The following is a 23,969-nucleotide window of genomic DNA, read 5'->3' as shown; positions in this document are numbered from 1 at the left end:
ACCATCACTTCTACCCCATCATTGCTATTACCTTCACCACTACCACTCAACATCTCCACCATCATTTCCCCCAACAAAAGTACCACCTCTGCTACCATCAAAAAAGTACACAAGTGAGCCTTGCTTTAATTCCAAAATGATATATAAAATCTGAGTTAATACAATGAACAAATTAAGGGACGATTATTTGCTTTTCCAAATTATTCAATCTATAGCAATCTTAAATAGTTAAGTTTTCCTAGTGTTTTTTATATGTGTTTTGTTTTTTTCAGGCTCAGCGGCCATGGCTCACGGGCCCAGCCGCCCCGCGGCATGTGGGATCTTCCCGGACCGGGGCACGAACCCGCGTCCCCTGCATCGGCAGGCGGACTCTCAACCACTGCGCCACCAGGGAAGCCCTGTGCTTTGTTTTTTTTAACAAATATTTCAATTGCCTAGATCTCTTTAGGAATATACCTATTTTAAGAAGTAAGGCACACCAGACACAGGATTTTCATGCTAAGAAAGAAGGGAAAGCATAATAAGTTTGAAATGTCTCTTTCTTCATTCAATAAATTATTGAGAAGAGTTTTATAGCACGAACAAATCTATTCAACATTAAGCAGTTTTAGTTACTTTGGCCGTAAGTCAGTGACTGTAAAGGCAGAAGTTAATTCTATCAATAGTACTCCTATACATAAATAGTATACCTATATATAAATATAGAATACTTATATTAAAATATATGACATACGTATATGCTTAGAGTATATTTTCTAATATATTTATCATATATTTGTATAAATAAATACATAGCACTTATATATGGGATCAATGTATATTATTACAAATATCCTTCTCTAATTGTGAAATTTGAAGTAGACTATAAAAATGGCTACAAATTCCTCCCATCCTTGTATGCACATCCCCTGCCATGTGACTCTGCTCCTCTTCTGGTCAAGAAGGAAAGTCTAATTCCCTGCTTCTTGACTTTTGACTCTGGGTTGGCTATGTGACTTCTCTGGCTAATGAGATAGTATAAACAAATGTGATGCAAGCAGAGGCTTGAAAAATGCATGTACTTTGGGGTTTGCCCTCTTGCTGATCTGGGAACCCTGCCACCACTGCCATGTGATCTAATCTGGGCAGGTCTACTGGAAGATAACAGATCACATGGAGCAGAGATGAGCTAGTCCAGCTCAGGCCAGACCAGTCAGCCTGCCAATCACCAGATACATAAGAGACCATCCTAGATCATCCAGCCCCAGCTGAGCTGGCCGAGGCCAGAACAGTCACCTGGTCTAAAGGCCACACACTCATGAGAGATAATAAAATGTTTATTGTTTTAAGCCACAAAATTTTGTGTTTTCTTTTGTTTGTTTGGTTTTTGGCCACACAGCATGTGGGATCTTAGTTCCTCGACCAAGGATCAGACCTGAGCCCCCTGCAGTTGAAGCACAGAGTCTTTACCACTGGACCGCCAGGGAAGTCCCTTGTGGTGTTTGTTATACAGCAAAAGCTAACTGATACAGGGACCATATCTTACTGAGTTTTATTTTCCTCTTTTCCTTTTACGCATTCCAAAAAGCTTGGGTAAAACGTTTGGTTGCCACAAACATATGATCTTTAATTTTCTTCCAATTCTAAAAGTTCATATTCTTATATTATTAAGCATCCTTTCTCAGTTATGAGCTTTACAGAAGAAAGAGGCTGGGGAATAAAGGTAGTAAAAATGAGGCATGATGTTAAGAGTGAGAAGGGAGCTGGAGATGTGAAATAAGGTGGTGACAATGGGATGCTAAGGCCAAAAAGAGAGGTTGGTACAACTCATAAAATGTTGACTAACTTCCTGGGAGAAATTTGTTCTATTAAATCAGAATCTCTATGAAATTCCCTGGCACTGACCCCAGATGTCCCTATGTTAAATTGCAAACAGCAAACGTACATTCTAAAATTCCCTTATGTTCTATTCCTTAGTTCCTCTCAATCTTTTTCACTATCCTAAATACGGCTTTCTATTTTGGTAGTTAGAATTTTTTTGGCTATAAGTGACAGAAGCCCAACTTGATCTAAAAAGGCCAGATCATCCTCCAGCTTCAGGCAAGGTTGAATCCAGTTGCTCAACTGATGTCCTCAGGGAACTGTCCCTCCATCTCCATCTCTAGGTTCTGCTTTCCTATGTTCTGGCCTCCCTGTATCCCTCAATCCCTGACCTATTTTGTGGGTCTCAGAGTTGAGTGGTAGCAACTGTCTATTCGTGATCAAGCCCTCCTCCTGTTACCCTGATCATGTCAGAGGCACTGAGATCCATCCAATTTCCCAAGTCAAAAACTTTGAAGTTATCCCAGACCTCTCCATTAGTCTCCATATCTAATAGATCATAAAGCCAAGTCATTTCCATCCCATCTGTGTCTTTGGAATTAGTTTTCCCTCTCCATGGCCAATGCCACTGTGCTTTGTCATGCATTGTTATTTCTGTTGTGGAAGAAGAAAATTTCTCCCTAACCAGTCTTTGCTTTGCTTCCTGCAAACCATCCTCCATGCCTGGAGTAATCTATTAATAATGTAAATCTGAGTCTAGCATTCCCTGCTTAAAATGGGTATGTAACTTATATAAGCTGCTCCATAAATTTAGGGTACAAACATGATCCCATTTGGGGAGTTTTCCAGTGGATCACTTGAACCTCACCTGCCCTGTTGGCAGAGATCTTAGGTTGAGTTCCCCAGAAATAGAGCCTGAGCTGGGGATAAGCGTTGTTATTTTAGAGGCCTCATTGCTTCCCTGCCACTGGGCTATGACTAAGCCCATTCTAAACCACCCTGTTTGGCCTAATTTATAATAGAGTCTTGGGGTAGGAGATCGAAGATTGGTGTCTTTCCTCCCAGGAGACCAGAGGCTCCTCATTTAAAATGCTGTGTACCTAGTGCCAAGCTCTGCCTACCTGGGGTCTCAGAGTGGGACCATGATCCAGTCATAAAGGATTCTTTTATGTCTGAGGTCAAAAACTCAAATGCCTACAGGAGCCAGAAGCCGGACAGACTCGGCAGCAACCACTCTGCTGCAACCAACTGTTACCAGGCAAGAATCTGGCACTCACCATCCCCATGTCTTTGGAGTTTTTTCAGAAGGAGCTAAAAATCTTGATTTTTATGTGAAATATTCTGATTTCCAACTGTTAGCTTGATTTCTTTAAAAAAGCAGGCAAAACAAAATTTATCTGGGGCCTTATCTGACCCAGGGGCTATCAGTTTGCAAACCCCCAAACAATGGATGCCCACTTACCTTAAATTTGCATAACTATAGGGGCCCCTGCAAAGAGCTGGGACTGGACATAGCTCAGCTGTGAACCTGCTGCAAAAGGTTCCAAGACTTCAAGAGAGTCTAACCTCCTTTAGCATGATCTCTGCTGCCTCCCTGACCTGCCCTTCTCCTCGCCTCTCTGTTACCCTGGCTCTCCACACTGTCACACCTTAGGGCCTTTGGGTCAGTTATATACGCCCTCTCACCTTCCTTCAAGATCTGGCTCAAACACCCCTTCCTCTGGGCAGCCTTCCTTTCCCTGACCTCTGCTTTTTCTCCTGCTTACCGCATGTTTTAGAGCAGTTATGCCATTGTCCTAATGCTTTCTTCACGGGACTGTTTGCCCCACCTGACTGAAACCCTAGAGGGCAGGAGGTTCATTGACCACTGTATCCCCATAGCCTCACAAAGCACCTGGCACTTTAAATGCAGGTTGGAGGAAAGGGCCTCCAGCTTGAAAAATAATGACCAGACCACTGCCTTTCACATGCCAGAAATACATCTATGAAGAACCAGTCATTTTATTTTGAGAAAATAAGTTGAAACTTGGTGTTTAAGAGAAGGGGTAAAAAACACCTCTGCATCCTGTCGTCTTTAAAATGACTCCATATTTGTGAAACTTCCTCATCTTTGGACATAGCTGAAGCTTCTAAGAAGAGTTCTAGAACAAGAGAATGGCTAAACACCCGTTGCACTGCTTTTCTCCCACACCTCAAATGTCCCCAGGGCTTTTACAGCCGGGGATGTTTGCTGCCTCGGAGGGGAAAGGGAACCAGCTCCTCCGAATGAAACAGCACTTCTACAGAGGCGAGGCCTTCTGAGGGAGAGCGAGCAGCCACAGCCGAAAGGACCCTTTGCATAATCTACTCATAAATTGAGGCTGCAGAGTTGTAAACTGAAACTCCAGGGGCAAACCCTAAGCGGTTACGTTTTCTCAACGAGAAGGTTGCCCAATCCTGTCAATCATCTCTTGCTCTCTCTCTCCCGGATGCGAGCGCGCGCGCACACACACACGAGGTTCGGTGGACCGCTGCCTTGACCCTTGACTTTGAGCCTCTCTCCTACTTGAAGTAGGGATTTCAGGAAGCAGCGAGGTTTCATTCATAATACATGAACTCAAGGGAGGAGGGAGGCAGGGACAAGAGCCTTTCATCTCTGCTATTTAAAATCCCAGCCTTACAGCTGAAAGGGAAAATGACCCGGGAGCCAACGCCATCGGCGATGAAGTATTCACGATAACAGGACGCAGGAGCGCGTCAGCGGCGTGCCCGCCGGCTATATATACCGCGCCGATTATGCAATCGGGCTCCAGCCATTCATGCACGGACTGGGACGCCGCGCGCCAAGGGTGGGGGTGGGGCATCATTCCCGGGTGCCGGGTCAGTTTCTAAGTTTGCATCATCCCCTTCATTACGAGAGAGCTTGGGTTTCCATTCCGGCCGGCGGGTCTGGGGGGAGGCAGCCAGGCTGCAAAGTCGCTTGGCACACCCTGGCACACACGACTGCTTATTTAAACAGAATAATAAAAGCACCCGGGCGCGGCCAAACTGAGCGCAGGGCTGGGCTCCCGGCAGGCCGGAAGGAACTGATAAAGCGGGAGCTAATGCTACCCGCTCCCTCCCGGGTCGGAAGTGTCTTCCGAGCGCCGGTCATTGAGAAATACCTAAGGGGCAGAATGGGGGTGAGGTGAGGACAGGCGGAACGCAGCTGCGCCCGCCTCGCGGGGCGGGGAGCGGGGGGCGCCGCGGCGGTAGGGGGGCTCCTGCGGGCCGCGGCCGGGCAGCACAAACCTTAGGGCACAGTGGAGTCCTCCCCCAATCACCCCCTATCCCACGCCCCCACACACCCAGGAGGAGAAGGGAACTGATTATCACCAGCCCACCCCGGGGAGATCTACACTCCCCGCCCTACCGGACCCCGACGGGCGAGAAGTGGGAGGACGCAGAGCGGGGGCGAAGGACAAGAAAGAGCAGATTGCTGAAAAGGAGAAAATGTCCGCTTCTCCCCGCGCCCTTGCGGGGCGGGAGGGGGCGGGGGCCGCGGCCGGCTTCCGACTTAAAGGAGACCTGCAGGTCTACTGAGCATGCCCGTCCGGCGGTCGCCGAGGGTCGCTCCTGTTCCGGGCTCCAGGCTTTCCAGGCGGCTGGCGAGGAGGATTCGGGAGGGGGTGCTCCCGGGCCCCGGACTCCGGTTGAGAGGCGGGTAGGTGGGGGTCCTGCTGGGGGCTCCGCTAGGTTAGCGTGAAGTTGTGAGCAGATCAATATTACTTTTGACGCTGTACGAGACACCTTTGGTTTGCTTTCCCTGCCCCTTGTTTCGCTGGTTGTGTGGGAGAGACCGGGATGCGGGTATTTAGCTCTTTCAGCAATGTCATTAAAGCCCTGAATCCGTGATACCCCCTATTCTGGAAACAATCCAGTAGACTTTGATAACACCCTGATAGATCAAAAAACATTTAAGTTATTCGCCCACTACCGCCATTTATTTTTGGAGTTGCCGGAGTCACAGTTAGCAATTGATGGGGGGGACCAAGAGGTGACCTGCTAGGAACATTTTCATCAAAAGGCCCCTTTTGGGTAATGAAGAAGGCAGAAGAGAATTGCAAGGTTTTCTTTAGAGGAACACAGAGGACCAGGAGCGGTGGGGGGAGCATTTGGTAATCCACAGGCTAGAAGGAAGAAATGGTTGCCATTAATCTCCTATTTGCAGAGTGCGTAACACAGCAGTGCCTTCACTTTATAGCCATTTAATCCTCCCAACGACTCTATGTTGTGGGAATTATCCTGACACTACAGACACTGAACCCGAGGCTCAGAGAACTTAAGGACCTGCTGGAGTCTGGCAGCAGGACAACCAATTTGGGACCTGGTTACTCCTGGACCTTGGAATGTTTTCTTTTGTTCCTCCGGCTGCCTGGTCCCTGGGTTGGGCCAGTCATTCACTGCTATTAGCAGGGAGCTGGATGAATGAGTTGTGATAACACAGAATCAGCTTGCCTACCTGCAGAAATTAATAATCACCTCGCCTGCCACCTTGCCATTTGAGTACTCTGAAACTGGAGGGTGGCGCCGAAGAGATGCCCATTGGGTGGATAATTTTGACATGGACAAATGTCCATGTTCCTGGAAGTTCAGGAATGAATGAGTGGGAACTCTTTCAAACATTGTTGAGAAAAGCAACAATGGGCAAAGGTGAGAACTGGGTAGATGCCTTAGCCTTATGGGGATTTGGACAACAACGAGGTCTTGCTTTGTTCAGTGCTGTCTCATAGACCCTCAACGGCCTCAAAAACAGAAGGACAAGCGCGGCCTTGTTATCTTTGTTTTATAAAGAAACTGAAGAATTGCTAGAAGCCTCACTCAGGGTCTCAGGACTGCTAGGAGAAAACCAGAACCCAGGTGTCCCTCCCCTGTCTAGTGCCCTTTTCACCACCACACAGCAGCACTCAGCATCAAGGGTGGGTGGAACCCAATCCACGTCCACCAAGATCATGGTTATCGTAAACACGAAGCCTAGGGTAAACCACTAGCTTTTCCTTGACTCAAGGTGAAATTCTGTCTTCGGAGTACTTGCGGCTGTCCAAATGCATACATGTACACTTTAGGTATACTACATTCGAGGCATATAATCTTCTCTTAATTTGTTCAGTGGTTGCTATTAAGTTAAAAATCTCTGTGTAGTGTCTTGGCAGATTCAGGAGGATAGAAAAGTACTGCACTGGGAGGTCAGGAAGGGGTAGAGACTGCATCTCTTGCTCCCTAGCAAGACCCCAGAAGGAAATATCCAATAGCTATGGAATTTGTGGGACCCACTGCAGAGTAACAACGTGAAGCCCCTTGTTCAAACACCATAAAGAATTTCAAGACTGCAACAGCAGAGCATCAAGCCAAGCAAAGATCCTGTTACAGTTGTTTAGGTTGCCTGCCCATTGCCTAGACAGTGCTGTTTTAGAAAGTGCAGGCCCATCCAGGCCCAGGGTCCCAGGCCAAGGCAGGAAAAATAATTCAAAAACAAAGGGGAGGTGGAGGGGGAACAGGGCTCGAGGAGCTCTCCATTTCCCCATCTCACTGTGCCAAAGCCCAGGCAGCTGGCAACCTCTGGGCCAGGAATTGTGGCGTTCAAGGGCCTGGGACAAGGGCCATCCTCCACCAACTTGAGAGAGATTTACTGAATAATTTAAAAAACATATTTGGGTTTACCTTTTAACCTGGGAAAGTCTTTCATTTCTACTGGAATGCAAACGTTTCTGGGTTGTGTTGGATTTCTTTTTTTCAATGTACAAATAATGATTCCTTAAAATTGCCCATTCCTCTACTAAGAAAAAAAAAAGATCATAAGATTCACGTGAAACTGAAAAGCCTCTGACGTTCAGAATCTTGGCAAAGGCACCTGTGCCGCCCCCCACTCTCCCGCTCCAAGGTCGGGGATAGTTGATCTTCTGATCGCGAGCACCCCTCCGGCCCTCCTCTGAGCTCCTCGTCTCCCCCCCCCCCGCCCCCCTAGTCCTCCGATTTTTAATCCAGGGGTTTCGAAGGAGGGAGGGAACCAACCGGGAGCCAGATGTGTGCGAGTCTGCGGCTGCCGCCTCCTCCCTCCTCTCGGGCATCTTAAAACCCGGAGCGTTAACGAAGGAGGATCCGGAGTTAGACGCGGCGCAAGTAACTCCGCTCCGGGGCTCCTCCGGGAGTGGAAGCCAGGAGGGAGGGTGGGGGGTGGGGGGGAAAGGAAGCCGGGCATGCTCAGTAGACGGAACAAAGTTTTTTTTTTCCTCCTTTTTTTTTTTTTTTTTTCGGTCGCAAGTAGGAAGCTTTTTGCACTCCACCACCTCTGGCCGCTGGGAAGACGTCATCGCTTCCGCCCTACTTCCTCCTCCTGTTGGCGGCGGTGAGAATCCAATATGGAGTAAATCGGCGGAGTCAAGAGATGGGGCTCGTACCGGGCGCCCTGCACCGCCTTCCAGGCGCACCTCCCCCGACCGCCGAGCGCTCCCCGGAACCGTGATTGGCCCGGTTCTCCGGGGGCAACCCCGGACCAAGCCCCCACCCGCGGCCCGCCCTCTCCTCCTGCTCTCAGCGATCCCCGCCGCTCCACGGCGCTCTTGTTTTTCTGCTCCTCTCCCATCGCTGTCCCCTGCCCAAATCTCTCATCTCCGCCCGCCCCCGAGCCCCCGGAGCCCCCCGCCCCCGAGCCCCTCGGCGCTGCGGCGCTCACTCCCCCCCGAAGCTTGCCTGTGCACCCCTTCCCCCAGACCTCACCCCGCGCTCCGGTCGCCCTGCTTCCCCTTCTGCCTTCTGCGGCGTCCCCTTCATCTCTAGCAGCTCCCCCCAAACAAATCAGGCGATCTCCGGAGATGTGAAGAAGGGGGGTGAGCAGACAGGAAGATGAAGGGAGCAAAGCTGCCCGCCGCGGGACAGGCGTCTAGGTGAACAGGAAAATGACCGAAGAAACACACCCGGACGAGTAAGTTTGGCCGCGGGGTGGGACGAGGGTGCCCCGAAGGGGCAGCGTGGGGGCCGGGGCTGAGAACGCGGGCGGGGACTCTGGTTGGGTGAACTTGGCGTGGGGTGCAGCGACTCGCTGGCCTGTGGGGTTTGGGACGCGAAATTTCCTGCTTGTTGAAGTGAGGAGGGGGCGAAAACTGCTGCGGGCCAGCGGGGGCGCGCCTTGGGTCGGCGGGCTGGTGGCCGCTGCGGGGACCAAGGGCGCGCGGGTGACCTCGGGGCGGTCCCCGTTCCCTGTCCGGGGACTCACAAACACTCCTCCCGCCGAGATCCTCGGCGGCGGGAGCGGAAGACCTGACACCCCCGCTCCGGCTTCCCGGGGTCGGTGGGTTTTTACACGGTGACTTTGTGGCTCTCCCAACCGCCGCTAGCGCCGCGGTCCCTTCGGGAGCCCACTGGGGCCGAGGCTCCGCCATGTCGTTTTCCTGAATCGCTCTCATTTGCATACCACATTTTCATTCATAAAAAACACGGCGGAGCACAGGGAGGACTGGGCGCGGGCTGCGCGGGGGTCTGCGTGCGCCCGGGTCCCCGCGCGGGCCGGCGTGTTGGAGCCGCCCAGGGGTCCCGTGGCGCGTGTGAGTGTGTGTGCACGCGCCGGCGGGCCCAGCACAGGCGTCCCGCGGGGTCTGGGCTGCTCGCTGGGCGGATCAGAGGTCTTGCGGCGGGGGCGGGCGGAAGCGTGCGGGGCAGCGCGCTGCGGACACGTGTGTGTATGTATCTGTGTGTGTGTTTATCTGTGCGTGTGCGCGTGCACACGTGTACGTGCCCAGCCCGCGGGCCCGAGGGGAACAATGCTCGGGGCGCTTCGCTGGAGGGTCTCTGTGTAAAGCCTCCCGCGGGACCCGTGTCTTTCTCCAGCCCTGGGCCAAGGGTGCAGCTCCCTCCGGCTCCACGGTCGCCGAGTCCGGTTTGGCTTTCTCCCACCCGCGCCCGAGGCGTTTCCGATCGCGGATGCAATAGAATCAGGGCCGCCCGGCCCCGTGCCTGAGGTCGTCGGCTTCGGGTCCGAGCGGTCACCGCACCGCGGCGGCCGTCTCTGCTCAGTGGCTGTGCCCGCCGCCAGCCACTTTTTTTTTTTTTTTTGTGAATAAGACGGTCTCCTTTATTGTCACATGATATCCCTCCCCTCCTCCCCTGCACATTCATAAATCCGGAGCCTGCCTCGGCTCCTTTCATTCAGAGCTGCCATTAGCCGAGGTAGCGGCGGCGCCGGTTGGGGCTCTTTGGCCGGGGCGCAGAGAGCGGGTCTGTAGCCGCCGGGACTTGCCTGGAGGGAGGCCCCGTGCGTGTGTGCAGGGGCGTGGGGGCTGTGGGTAGCCCCCGCCCGAGGCCCCGGGTCTTTTGCCCCCGCGAGCATTGAGACCCGGGGCAGAGAGGGGAAGTGACTCAGGGCTGGCCGGCGTTGAGGGCTATGCAGCAGGTGACAGAATGCTGTGCTCTAAGAATCTACTCTTTTTTTTTATTTAAATGCCCCTTTATCCTTTGGCGTCTGCTGTCACCAGGCTGGACGGGAGGGAGTGTTGGGAGGGTTGGTGTTTGGGAAAGGGAATTTCCTTTCTGTGGGTCCCTAGGGAGCTTTGACTGCAGTAACTCCTGGTCTGCCGGACACGCGTCCGTAGCTGGAGAGGATCCCGCCTGGTGTGCGTGTCCGCTGCCCCACCACATCTACTGGTCTTTCTATTTTAGACCTTTTGCTTTGCCTTCATAGACTGTATCTTGAAATCGTAAAATGTTGCCCTTCTAGGGCTGAAATATGGGGCAGGGGGAGGAATATGCTGCTGCGCCTTGCCCCTTTTTGGACCTGACTAATAAACAGGTATTTTTATGGGTCCTTGTTTGGCTCTGCACACACAGTTAGCGGTAGCAGCAGGGAGGGACGGTTGCCATGCTCTGGGCTTGTTGGAGATTGGTTCACCGCCCTAGATTGGGTTCCTTGGCTCCATCCCTTGGGGATACTGGCCTGGCCGCTCCCTTTTCAGGGCAGCAGGTCGGCTGTACATCCTACCCCATCTGGTATCCAAAGCAAAGGGATTTCATGTGGAATCACCAGCAAGAAATAAATCTCTCTCTTCCAGGCTTTCTGAGCAGTTCAGCATGGAACCGGCTGCCCCCACTGCTGTCAGAAGCCCAGTTGAGACAATGGATATTTGAGGACAGGTTCTGGTTTCAGTTAGAGAATCAGAAAGCTGTGGCACCTTAGCGCACTGCAGAAGTGGCCTTCTCGGGATTTCTTTTAATGTAATGACCTTGTCATGAGACAAGAAATGCCTGGTAAGAAAACGGGCTGTTCGGGCTGTAAACTGCCATTTGTGGACTCTGTCCATTATATTGGTTAACGTTCTTACGTAATGATCCCTCTGAAAAAGATTCCTTTCAAATGCTGGTGCCAGGAAGAAGGTTTCTCTCTGAGTTACAGAGCTAGCTGTGATTGCTTTTTTTTTTGTTTTCGCTACCACTTTCTGGAAGCTCAGCTAAAGTGTTTGCTTGATTATGGTAGCCATGCTAGCTTAGGTTTTCGCTAGATTTGTTTACTGCTCCTCTATATTCATTACAGTCTCCTATTTTCTAATGGTTTTATGTTCGAGGTCCCTCAGATAATCTTTCAGAAGTAGACAAGGTGTGTTACTTACAAGGAAGTGACATCAAACTGGAGACTTGAGAGAGATATTTGTGCCTTAGGTGAAATAGATTTTCCTGATAGTCCACATATATTTAAGGTTTTTATTACACAATACAGGTGTTTAAATATGTTACATTTAGCATCAGAATACAATAACTCAGTCTTGCAACTGGTAAAATCATGCTTAATTTTTTAAAAATAATAAGTTTTGTCTTCTAATGTTCTTTTTCGTGTCAGTTTAAAACTCCTCCCTAGGGAATTCCCTGGCAGTCCAGTTTTTAGAACTCTGTACTTTCACTGCTGTGGGCCGGGTTCAGTCTCTGGTGGGGGAACTAAGATCCTGCTAGCCGTGCAGCGTGGCCAAAAAAGAAAAGAAAAGAGAAAAATAAAAGTGTTCTCTAATAAATACATGCTCATAAATTTAGGAATGCTCTTTTCGCTGATGGTCCTAAACAACAGCTTCCATATAGAAAATACCCTGATCCTTTTTTGATCCCACTCCAGATAGAAATGCATGTTAAGATTTACAACTCCACAGATCTGCTTTTTAATAATTGAAAAATCAACGAGCATCAATACATTATCGAAAGTGGTCTTTTGTATACAGGGAGTGGAAAATGTTTTTTAAATCATATGTATTCCGTCTGTATTCTTAAATCATTTGATCATGGTTATAAATGATTTGGAAATTTGCAGACAAAATGAAGAAACCCTTCTCAAGCAGGAGACACCTGGCTACCATTCAGCTTTCTATTTTGTTCATGAACTCTTCTCTGCAACACACATCTTGCTGAGAATGGATTTGTAGCTCTGCCCTCGCACATATTTTCCCTAATGTTGGAAGATTTCCCATTTTTTTAAAAAAAAGGCTCTAATATTTTTGCTGAACCATTTCAAAGAAATTAGACATTAGAACTCTCATATCCAATTACTTGAGCTTACTTTCCAAAAGACGAGCATACTATCCTGTGAAACCACAATACCATGATCACACTTTACAAAATTAAGAATAATTCCCTGTTGTCTTTAACTCTCAGTCTCAACTGACTGAAAAATGTCTTTCTAACTGGTTATTTCAGCCAAGGGCTGAAGATCCCGCTTTAAATGCATTTGTAACATATTCTTATGGCTCAAGGCTTAGCCATTTGGTCACTTTCTGATCTAAGGCAAGTTACTTATGTATCTCACTTTGCTTTTATCTGAGTGAGTAAAATGGGAATAAATATTACTGATTTCGTGGAGTTGCCGTGGGAATTAAATGAGCCAGCCTGTGTAAAGCTTGCAGCCCACACTAGGAATAACAGGTGTCTGGTGTCGGCTCTGTGCTGGGCACTGAGATAGGTTTCTTACAGGCTCACTTTCAAATAACCGTGTGAAGGAGGTATTACCCCATTTAACTGATGAGGAAGCTGAAGAGAGCAAATAACTTTTATAGCACTTTACTCATTTAGTCTTCTCAACAATTCTATGCAGTAGATGGTTTTATTACCTCCATTTATAGGTGCGGAAATCAAGGCCCAGAGAGGTTAAGTAACCCCAGCAGCCTGGCTCAGGAAGGACTGTGTTTTTAAAGCACCATGAGGTACTGTCTCAGAAGGGGAGAGGGTGGTCAGCCTTAGTCATTCTGACTTCAGAGCTCACACTGTTTCTGACAGTCACGCTGTCCCTAATTCTTCTGAATTGATGACAGTCTGTCATTGCCATAATTTCTTTCATTTCCCTTATCTTCCCTGAAAATGCTATGAAGCACATACTGAATTAAAGTGAATTTAAATAAACTTGGGCTTGAGCATTCTGTGATACACCTTAAGATAATGGGAGGAGTGTGAATTCAGAGTTGATTATTACTGGAATGTTTGCTCTACAGTCATTGAAATAAGAGTTGTGGTAATTAGACCCATTACAAGTATTGATCCATTCTCCATGCATTAGCCTTAAAAAAAAAAAGGGGTGTGTTTCTACTCTACCTCAATAGAATCCTTAAATGTTGAAAACAGAGTTGACTATGCAGAATTGGAATCTTGGTCTCTTTCTTAGAAAATCTTGAAAGCAAAACAAAACAAAAACCTTGGAAAGACCTTAACAAGCTTATAAGCCACGACATTGTCACTGTATAAAGACATTGCCATTGTATAAAGTGCCTACTGCAAGGCTGTATGTCTTGTTAGGTGGTGGGCCTGGACTAACCTCCATCTGCTGGGTTTATTTCCACAGGGATCTTAACAACTGCTACCTTTTTTCCAGTCCCTTTAACCAAAAACATGTATAAAAAGTGGATGAGTATCAGTACCGATACTATTCTGCTCAACAGTCTCCTTGCTTGTGCTGTTTATTCCGGAGTCATCTTTCTTCCTTTCCTTCTCCAACAAGTGAAATTCTGCTCATTCCCCCCGCCAGCCAGCTCTGAGTCATTCCTCTTATGAGGTCCTCCTAGACTTTCCCCACCCCGACTCCCTAAGTCAAAACCGTGGGCTCTTTATAGCATTTTCCTCCCACACTGTGTGACAGTTATCACCATTTAGAGTTGGACTTACACCCAGCTAGATTCTGTCCCAGAACATGAGCTTTTGGGATTTAGGGTTACCTCTTAACTGCCTAGTTTTCTAACTGTTGTCCCAATACCATTGGGCACATTGTGGTTGCTTTTAATAAAGATCTATTAAACTAAAAAATGGATTTGATTATTTTAAAATGCTGTTTTGCCCCCGCAGACTAATGCAATAATTATAGTTGTCCTATTTGGTTAACTTAGGTTGTGTATAAACCTCCTTCTCAGAAGCTCCGTGTTCACCTGAAACATGTCTTGTGGCCATTGGGTGCAGAACTATCTGGTGGTGGTGATCTGTGATTGACAACTCAAAACCATTTTGATTCCAATCACTGTTGTGAGAACTGGGAAGTAGAACGTCTTAAACACAATAAGCCAGGGCCTGTGTTTCTGCCTCTGCAGGAGAATCTCGGCAGAAATCACAGTATTAACAATTTGCAGTAGCTATAGGGTTCTGATGGAGTCTTAACACTTGAAGTTGGAGACAGCTGTGCTGATGAACTCCACTATTGGCAGAGTTCCTATATTATGGGGATGAACACAAATACACAATCTAACAGCAAAATCCTCAGAAACGGAACAAGATGATAACAGAGGCAGAGCAGGAAGTTTTTGTGTTTGGTTTTGGCTTGTTTTCTCTTAAGTAAATTGGGCTGATTTTTTTTTTTTTTCAAAGACCCAGTCACATTGATAAACTCATTAACTATTCTTGTAAATGTTTCTTTTTTCTTTTTTTAAATGTTTCTTTTTGATCAATATTTAAGGCTAGAACACTGATGATTTTTTAAGGCATTGTCTAGGGCTTTTAGTCACTGGAGTAGAAGGAATGTTTTGCACTGGTGCACACCGTGCTCTGTTAAATGCGTTTTCTGTGTGCTTGCCCTAGTAGGCATAGAAGATTGTTACCACAGCTTGGTGTCCCCTGTCAGGGAAAGGAAGTCAGGCCTGGATCTTAGTAAAATATTTGATATTAACTGGCATAGGAGTTGACTAAATTAAGAACCAACTGTTTTGTAACTACTCATTTCTCAGGTAATCTTTTGTCAACAATATGTTCACAGGGGGCACATGATAGCAAATCCTGTTTATGTTATTTATGCTACTTTCAAAGGGTAGTTGAAAATTTACTTGAAAACAAAATTTCTATGTTGACTTGCACTAAGGAGAAATGGATTTTGACTTCATCCTGGCATTTAGCAGTTGTGAGTGAAGAGATTGAAACAATACGGGCAGCTTCAAAATGTAGGGCTTTGGCCCCTCCTCTTTGTACTGAAATAACGACTTTTCAGATCTCGTTTCCATTCTTAGATTTATCCCCTGTGGTCATTCATAAACGCTTAAAACTTAATTAGGCTAAGTTTTTTAACTTTTTAAAAATTATTTTTGGCTGCGTTGGGTCTTCGTTGCTGCACGCGGGCTTTCTCTAGCTGCGGCGAGCGGGGGCCACTCTTCGTTGTGGTGCGTGGGCTTCTCATTGCGGTGGCTTCTCTTGTTGCGGAGCACGGGCTCTAGGCGCGTGGGCTTCAGTAGTTGTGGCTCGTGGGCTTCAGTACTTGTGGCTCGTGGGCTCTAGAGTGCGGACTTCAGTACTTGTGGCTCACGAGCTTAGTTGCTCCGCGGCATGTGGGATCTTCCCGGACCAGGGCTCGAACCTGTGTCCCCTGCATTGGCAGGCAGATTCTTAACCAGTACGCCACCAGAGAAGCCGCTCAGGCTAAGTTTTTTAAATTGTCTTTCCTAGTTCATCTTTGTGTTTCATTTTCATTGTTTATTCCTCTTATTTCTTTTTCTCATTGCTTTGGCTCTGCCTCCCTTATTGATTTTTCAGATAAGCACTGTTTGTTTTGTAATATTTGCATCCCACCCTAACTGAGAATGCACCCAGAAGCTTGGCCCGCCTGCCCTTCCCGGTGTGGGAATAATAGCTTATTGACCTGTATACCACATAGCCTGGCAGAGTGCTGAGCCCATAGTAGGCTTTCTGCAAACATTTATTGATTGGTTAACATAAATGTTCATTAATTGAAAAATAGTTTTACCTTATCTAAAAAATTAAATGACAATTCACATTGTACCCACATCCAAAAAGACTTTGAGTTTTATTGTTTGTTTGTTTTTGTTTTTTTCAGAACTACTGCGAGGGGCAGATTGTCATGATGGTAGTGGAAGAAACATGGGCTTTGGGGTCACACTCTGCCTCTTCCCGCTACAGACTCTTAACAGTCAGTGTACTTATCTATGGTAGCATATAGTTGACTCTCTTGCCATCCCTGTCTGTGGTCTAGAAATCGTATTACCAATAGCGTTCAAATTGTCTCTAAAACAAGAGTCAATAGGCTTGGCGGAAATGAGTGAGGCTGAGAGTTCTCTTAGGAGTAAGCTGGCTTATGGCTTGTTTTGTCTACTTGCGTGCCATGTTGGTGTTCACATTTTATATTTCCAGCCAAGGAATAAAGTGGATGCTGGACCAGAGGTTTAATTTAATCATCAGCATCCCAATAATTTTACTCATTTTTACAGACCTTTGGAAGCTGGATAAGTGTGAATATAGTCTTAACATAGTCATTACATTTCTCTCCTGTGCTTAATAGTTTAAATCATATCTGGGATTTTTCTCACGCTCCAAATTCCAAAACAAGCCTGCTGTGTCAGGATGGTGTGCCCTGGCTCAATGTTACTTTTCTGGCCCTGAAGGCTTAATGGTGGCCTTCTCACTAATCTGTGGGTGAACAGGTTTCAGATGAGGAGTTTGCTGTTTGCAAACCAGCTTTGAGGCCCCTACCATCCGTTCTTAGATGTCTTTTATGCTAAGGAAAATGAGTAGATTTGCCAGATTGCAGGTGTCCATTTGGAGTATAGTATTCTCTGAATCCAAAGAACTTGACTTTAGAGCATACTTGGATCCTAATTGCAAAACCATGTATAAATTATTTATTGGCTAAAATAAATAGCAGTGGGGGTGAGGCTGGAGGAAAGGGAGAGACTAGCTGTGGAGTGCCATTCACTTACTGCACCCAGTGTTCCAGACACCTTACCTGTCAGGCAGGAGCTGAGCTGTGACTCGGAAGCACCCTCTGCCCTTGGGGAGCTTACATTCTAGCGTGCTAGACACTTCCATGTGCCTTAGGGGTGTGAGGCCAGTGTGGTCTGGATCATGGACTGACCGGCTGCCAGAGGTGTTTCCTCTCTTCTTCCTCTTCCTCTGCAGGGTTCCCCCCTCGAGCTGCAAGCATTGGGATTCCCAGATTTGGGGTGGAGGGAAGTCTTCCTCCAGAGCATTAGAGGAGCTGCATGCCCTTCCTAGAATCCCCTGACAAGTTCTTCGAGTCATTTTTAGGGGGAGTGTGTGTGCGCTTGTGTGTTACGTGTACATAAACTCACGCACTCATACGTGGATGGACCGTGCCCAAGAGCCAGAAGGGTCCACAGCTGCAGGCAAAGAAAAGATTCAGCCAGGTTAAGCATCTTGTGTGAGGTCACAGAGCAGGATTTGTTATTTTTACCCACAGTCTTTGACTTCAGATCCCGTGTCTGTAGAACAACATGACGTGTCATGACTTCACAGAGCCTCAGTTTTTGCAAAGAAACTATCGCGTGTACAGCTTGATTGACATTACCGTTGAGCGAATGAAGTTAGAACTCGTTTAGAATCCTGGAAATGCCTCGGAACTATGAGATGACATTTCTTCCTTGCATTCCTGTTCAGCTCTGTGGAGTAGGGGACCAGTGCCCACTGAGGTGGCCTTTTCTGTACTGATACAGAGAGCAGTTCCACAGAGACCTCTTTTGGAAAGAGAACCGACCGGCCACCTTGCCCTTGATGGAGTGTGTGTGAGCAGGACGGCAAACCAAGCACGCTATACTCCTGGACCTGCTTTTTAGCCTAGCTGTTTTGAGAGGAGGATTAAACTTGAATGTGCATAGGAATCACCTGGGAATCTTCTAAAATGAGGATTCTGATTCAGTAAGGCCAGAGACTCTGCATTTTTAACAAACTTCCTGATGCTGCTGGTACTGCAGATCCAGGGACCTTTGAGTAGCAAGAGCCTGTCTGTGGCTGTGATGATGGTGAGCTCCCGGCTGCCAGGTTTGTGTCTTCAAAGGTGACCTCACATACTTGGCATTTGGAAGCTGTTGAAGAAGCTCATTGGACAAGAAGGTGGTGCTTCCAGGCGGAGAGATATCATCAAGGGCCTGCCCTTCCCCATTCTTGGCAGGACCTCCAGCTTTGAGGTATAGCTTGATTTTAGATGCGAAGGTGCTGGAAGAAGTTTTTCTTCTTCTTATGGCTTAAAAAAAGTTCTTGGTGCATGCCAGGCGGCCCGAGAGATCCATCGCTAAAAGAGAAATAGGAAGTCCCAGCTCTTTGTGTGTAATGTCTGTCAGCTGGCATTCTGCACCTTCCAGACAAATCAGTCTCCTATGGAAAGCCAGCCGCCCTGGGAAGCAGGCACACTCAGCCCTAGAAGAAATCACAGGAAGTAATTAAACTGAGAAGGTCAGAGAAAGAGGAAGTGGTTGTGTTGTTTCTGAAGCGAATAGCATTGTTGTTCCTGGGGATCAAGATGATGATGTTTAAGTCTTCTGGAATGTGACTGCTTGGGGACTTGATTGTATTTAAATTGTAGCCCTTTTAGTTTATTCTTTTAGACAGCAATCTAGTTAGGAAATGAATTGCTTTTAGGTCTTATCAGGAATCCCCACGTGCTTAAGCAGAAGTCTTAGGCAGGGAGTTGCTTATAGCTTGGCAAATTGCACTTAAATGAAATGAATGTCAAGACTATTAAAGGTTAATTTTAGGTGTCTGGAGTTCTCCCTAATTCTCCTGATTAAACACTTGAACATAATAGTTTCCTTAATTGGAATAATGATAGAATATTAGCATGCATATTAAACCATTTACCCAAATTTGAATAGGGTTAAAATGCAAATGATCAATCACTTGTCAGCACTTACTCTTTAGAGATAATTCCTGGGGAGAGATGGGAAAGAGCCCGGAATATGAATCGGAAAGTGGCTTTCTACCTGAGGCAGCATTGCTGGGAAAGCCAAGAATAGACCAGAGGACTGAAGTAAGACCCTTTGTTCCCCCCCCAAAGAGGTACTAAAGATACCAACGCCTGTGATAAGTAATAACTCCAACAAGAAGGTAGATGGAGTGAGAAATCTGAAATGAGCTGATTGTGGACCCTCGTTGGCCTATCATATTTTTCTTTCAGAGGAAGAGGTCCCTCCCCAGCATTTAGGTACCCCCCCCTCTGAAGTTTTGAACTGATGCCACCACCCAGGAGTTGCCCAACAAGTGACTGGGGACCCATAAGCACTTCAAGTGTTGTTTGTGAAGCGAATATGTACATAACATCCGCCATGTACATGTATGACTCTTTCAATGTATGTAGCTACATTTATAGAATCATCAAATACAACCTCAATAAAATACTACTGTACTGAGTTCACGGTGAATGTTTGTGATATTTTTCTCAATTCACAGTTATTTAAAAATACAGCTCTAATCCCTGGGGAGGAGGGCCGAGCCCTGAATTTTCAACCTTTGAATACTTACTCTTAGAAAGTTGGGAATCGCTGCTGTGACCCTCATTCTGGATGTAAGAACACGAGTGTGGTCATTCTGTAGGGGATGCGTATGCAAAGGGTGTGTTTATGCTCTGGGCCGTTTGGGGATTGGTTGGAAGGTCTGAAGGAAAGCAGAGGGCATTGGTTAGAGGTGGATGGGAGGAGTTGAAAATGAGTCAGGACATCCCCCCACAGAGACTTGGCACAAAGTTGGGTCTCCTCCTAAGAAGGGGTTCCTGGGGGAGTGTATCATCTGTCGTCCAGCTCTTCTCCCTTTCCCCTCCTGCATTTGCTGAACACCTGTGCTGGGCAGCACACAACTCTCTGTTGTGGAAAAGAGGATATACTCAACACTAGAAGCTCTTGAATGGATACCAAGTAGCAGAGAACATGGTACCAGGTTGCCATGTACAGTAAGTTCTGGGAGTCAGGAAACTTAGGTTCCCATCACTTCTTTGCCACTAAGCTGCCCTGGGACCTTCGGCAAGATGCCGAGCTGCTTCTCTGGACTTGGCTTTCTCATCTCTAAAATAAAGGGATTGGATAGTAACATAATGTTGAAGAACTCTTGTAGCTCCAAGTATTGTAAGTAGAGTTCTTGTTTTAAGAAAACTTTTGTTCTTATTTATAAGTATAATATTCTTTTTAAAAATAGAAATACAAAGAAGAAATTCAAGTACTTCTTGCTGCAGTAGCCAGGGGAGAGTTCACTTTCGACCAGGTGGGACTTGAGTTTTAGAGAACTCAGATAAGGATGGTGGCGGTGATGGTGTGGGAGAGTGGTGGGTCAGGCAGGTTGGAGAGGAGGCATCTTATGTCCAAAGGTTTCTTCCACAGACGAGGAAACTCCACCTCTGGGTTTGTGCTTGGGGAGCTCAGAGAAAGAGCTGGTCCAGTCGGGCGAGGCTAAATTTGAGTGGTTATCCCCTGCCAGGCTAACAAAATACGTATTTGAGCTTTTGTTTCTTAGGTGGAATGGAGCTGTATAAAGTTTTGAAGCAAAGAAACGATAAAATGATATGTTGGTAAATTGCAACTAGTTGCAGGCTAGGCTGGAGTTAGGGAGGCCACTAAGAACCTGTATCTGGGCAGGGCTTTCCTTCTGGCTCTAATGAAATGCAGTAGGCCCTGCTGTGGGAACCTTTGTTCCAAAGAGGTTGTCGTTACGTTTATTGGAAGATTGGGGGGGGGGGTTCTGAAATTCAAAACAAAATTAACCAGCTTACTTTGTAGATCAAACTTACAGGCTAGTAATAAACCAGGTGAGGGGTTTTGGTTTTTGTTTGCTTTTAGCATTGTTACTTCTGCAGGAACACAGCACCACTCAATTGAAATTGCCCTTGTGAAGTGGAGAATACGTTGCCCTTTCTCGATGAAGTAAAATGGTTGCAACTTGACCATAAAATTATAAAACTGGAGAGTATCTTAGGACAATGCCAGCTCCCTTCTTTTACGGAAAAATTGCAATCCAGAGAGGTCGAGGGAGGAACCCAGGGTCACACAGCTAGTTGGTGGCTTGGGATATATAAGCAAGCAGATGTCATCTGGCCTTGGTTCCAGTCCCATTTTGGGTGCTGTGTTAAACATTCATGACAATTGTTACCCTGAGCTGTTGAACCCTCCAGAGACAGGAAAAAGATGGTGGAAACCTGTTCAATTTAGATAAACATAGCCCGTGTTGATGAGGAACCATCAACATTGAACAGAGTGTCAGCCTCGGTCAGCCCCTGCACAAGTTGAGAATAGGTGAGCTGCCAGACGCTGTTCCTGCGTGGCTCACCTTCGGGTGGCAGGTAGGGGTCCCCAGGGGTGGCTTCCTCATGTGTGTTTCAGGAACAGGAGGGTAGGGAGTGGAAGCAGAGAAGGGCTACCCTCAGCTCCCCATTCTGGGGGAGAAAAGATGAGCCCTTAGATGAGAAGTTGAAATACATGTGACCAAGGTTTTTGCACCTGGGCGCTAGCAAAAAAGTCTATGAAACGTTACCTACGCTTGTCTTTCCTCCCCAGCTCCAGTGCCTTCTCTTCTCTTCATGTGTTTGCTTTTGATGTTAACTGCCAAGGCGGTGTGGTCATAGACAGCAGGAAGTAATATTTGATATGCAGGTTTTGGGGGGTGGGGGAGGTGGGAGGTCGGTGGGAGGTCGGTGGATGCCAGCATGGGAAGGGTGGCGGTTTTGGTGCACTAGTGTGAGAACTCCGAACATTTCTAAGCCAACAGGTGCTGTTACAGCAAAGAGAGGGAGGGAAGAGTTGACCAGCTGGTCATATAATGAATATTTTTTATGGTATCATTTTACTTTCATTTTTGTAAGGCCGCTGCCCCACAGGTTAACTCCAGATAAAGTTGGGATTATCCCGTGTACCAGACCACATAGCTAAGTGTGGTGGCTGTGTAGAAACCTAGGCTTGAGGAAGAATAAAAACAATCCCTAAACCAAGACACACTATCCGCAAGAGCCCACGGTCCAGCAGACAGGCTGGGAAGGCACACCTCACCTTCCTTCTCTTGGGGTTCTACACCCTCCCGTTTTAATCTCCATCAGCTGGGCATGCTTCTTACTCATAGAGCAAAGGATCCCTTATGAGCCTAAAGACTGCGCTGTGGGGTTTCAGGTTCCACGTCCCAGTGCTTCTGGATCATCCAGATGGTCAAGGTGGTTTGGTTATAAATGGTTTACCTGCAGATCCCTCCTTTCACATTCCTCGTGTTCCGCATCTAGCAGTACAACAGTGACAAGGAGAACAGACAGCTGTGGTCCAGCGCCCACCCGTGGCATGCAGCCTGAACTAGAACTCCTCCCCTGACTGTCCTACTAAGGGCAGTTTATCAGTATATCAAGAGGCCCCAGGTGGAGCATATCCGGGTTGGTTTGCCATGCTTTCCTAGGACACAACACCTGTCCGTCATTCCACTCTCACCTTTCTCCTCCCTAGACCAATTGAATTAGAATTTCACCCTCACACCCTGTGTCAGTATTTCGAAAAATCTAGGAGATTCTACCGTATCTTGGACTAATCAGGGTTTCGAAGAGGGGAATACCACCAAACCTAGAGGGTTGTGACCAACCAAGATGGCACCACCCAAGGAGCATTACTCACTGTTTTTAAAGACCCCCCCTGGGTTATGGGTGTTAACTAGACTTTATTGTGGTGGTCATTTTGCAATAGCGAATCATGTTGTACACCTGAAACTAATGTTATAGGTCAGTTGTAGCTCAAACAACAAAAAAATTCCCCTATCACTGCCCCTTAATTTATCCTGAGTCATCTGTCATACAGGAGGGGTTTCAAAAGGTCACACAATCCATATTAGGGAAGGGGACTTGCTCTTTCCCTTCCCGCTTTTTCTTTGTGGTTCCATCTCATTAAAGTTAGTAACAAATAATTTCTTAGGGAGGAAGATACCAAATTGATGTTACATGTAAAGTGAGATCATAAGACACAATACAAAATAAACTCAAATTGTTGATCCAAGAGGCCTTCTATTTAATAAAGAAACATTCTAAAGCACACCAAAAAATCACCTACAGCTGTCCAAAATACGACTTTTTTCTCCTTTGCATTGGTTCGTTTTTTTTAATTTAATTTAATTTTTTTATACAGCAGGTTCTTATTCGTTATTCAGTTTATACACATCAGTGTATACATGTCAATCCCAATCTCCCAAATCATCACACCACCACCTCCAACCCCCGCTGCTTCCCCCCTTGGTATCCATACGTCTGTTCTCTACATCTGTGTCTCAATTTCTGTCCTTCAAACCAGTTCACCTGTACCATTTTTCTAGGTTTCACATATATGTGTTAATATACGATATTTGTTTTTCTCTTTCTGACTTCACTCTGTATGACAGTCTCTATATTCATCCACGTCTCTACAAAAGACCCAGTTTCGTTCCTTGTTATGGCTGAGTAATATTCCATTGTATATACGTACCACATCTTCTTTATCCATTCATCTGTCGATGGGCGTTTAGGTTGCTTCCATGACCTGGTTATTGTAAATAGTGCCGCAGTGAACATTGGGGTGCATGTGTCTTTTTGAATGATGGTTTTCTCAGGATATATGCCCAGTAGTGGGATTGATGGGTCATATGGTAATTCTATTTTTAGTTTTTTAAGGAATCTCCATAATGTTCTCCATAGTGACTGTATCAATTTACATTCCCACCAATGGTGCAAGAGGGTTCCCTGTTCTCCACACCGTCTCCAGCATTTGTTGTTTGTAGATTTTCTGATGATGCTCATTCTAACTGGTGTGAGGTGATACCTCATTGTAGTTTTGATTTGCATTTCTCTGATAATTAGTGATGTTGAGCAGCTTTTCATGTGCCTCTTGGCCATCTGTATATCTTCTTTGGAGAAATGTGTATTTAGCTCTTCTGCCCATTTTTGGATTGGGTTGTTTGTTTTTTTAATATTGAGCTGCATGAGCTGTTTATAT

The 23,969-nt window shown here is 46.8% G+C and overlaps 1 protein-coding gene across 2 annotated transcripts in view; it reads left to right on the top strand.

Annotated features, from left to right (window-relative positions):
- The first annotated feature begins 4,924 nt into the window (after nt 1–4,924).
- The window catches only part of SPRED2 (sprouty related EVH1 domain containing 2), a 126,300-nt gene continuing 107,255 nt past the window's right edge, over nt 4,925–23,969 (top strand). The window contains exons 1-2 of one of the 2 annotated variants that reach the window (XM_082851391.1): nt 4,925–4,966; nt 8,084–8,740. In XM_082851391.1, the coding sequence (XP_082707517.1) occupies nt 8,715–8,740 (26 nt within the window). In that variant the 5' untranslated portion in view covers nt 4,925–4,966; nt 8,084–8,714. Of the gene's footprint in view, nt 4,967–7,899; nt 7,939–8,080; nt 8,741–23,969 lie in introns of those variants that run through there. The other variant, XM_082851390.1, reaches the window with a different exon arrangement.

Source organism: Leucopleurus acutus (assembly GCF_964270905.1).
Source record: "Leucopleurus acutus genome assembly, chromosome: 12".
Classification (NCBI taxonomy): Eukaryota; Metazoa; Chordata; class Mammalia; order Artiodactyla; family Delphinidae; genus Leucopleurus; species Leucopleurus acutus.
This window is presented reverse-complemented; position numbering and strand designations above follow the sequence as displayed.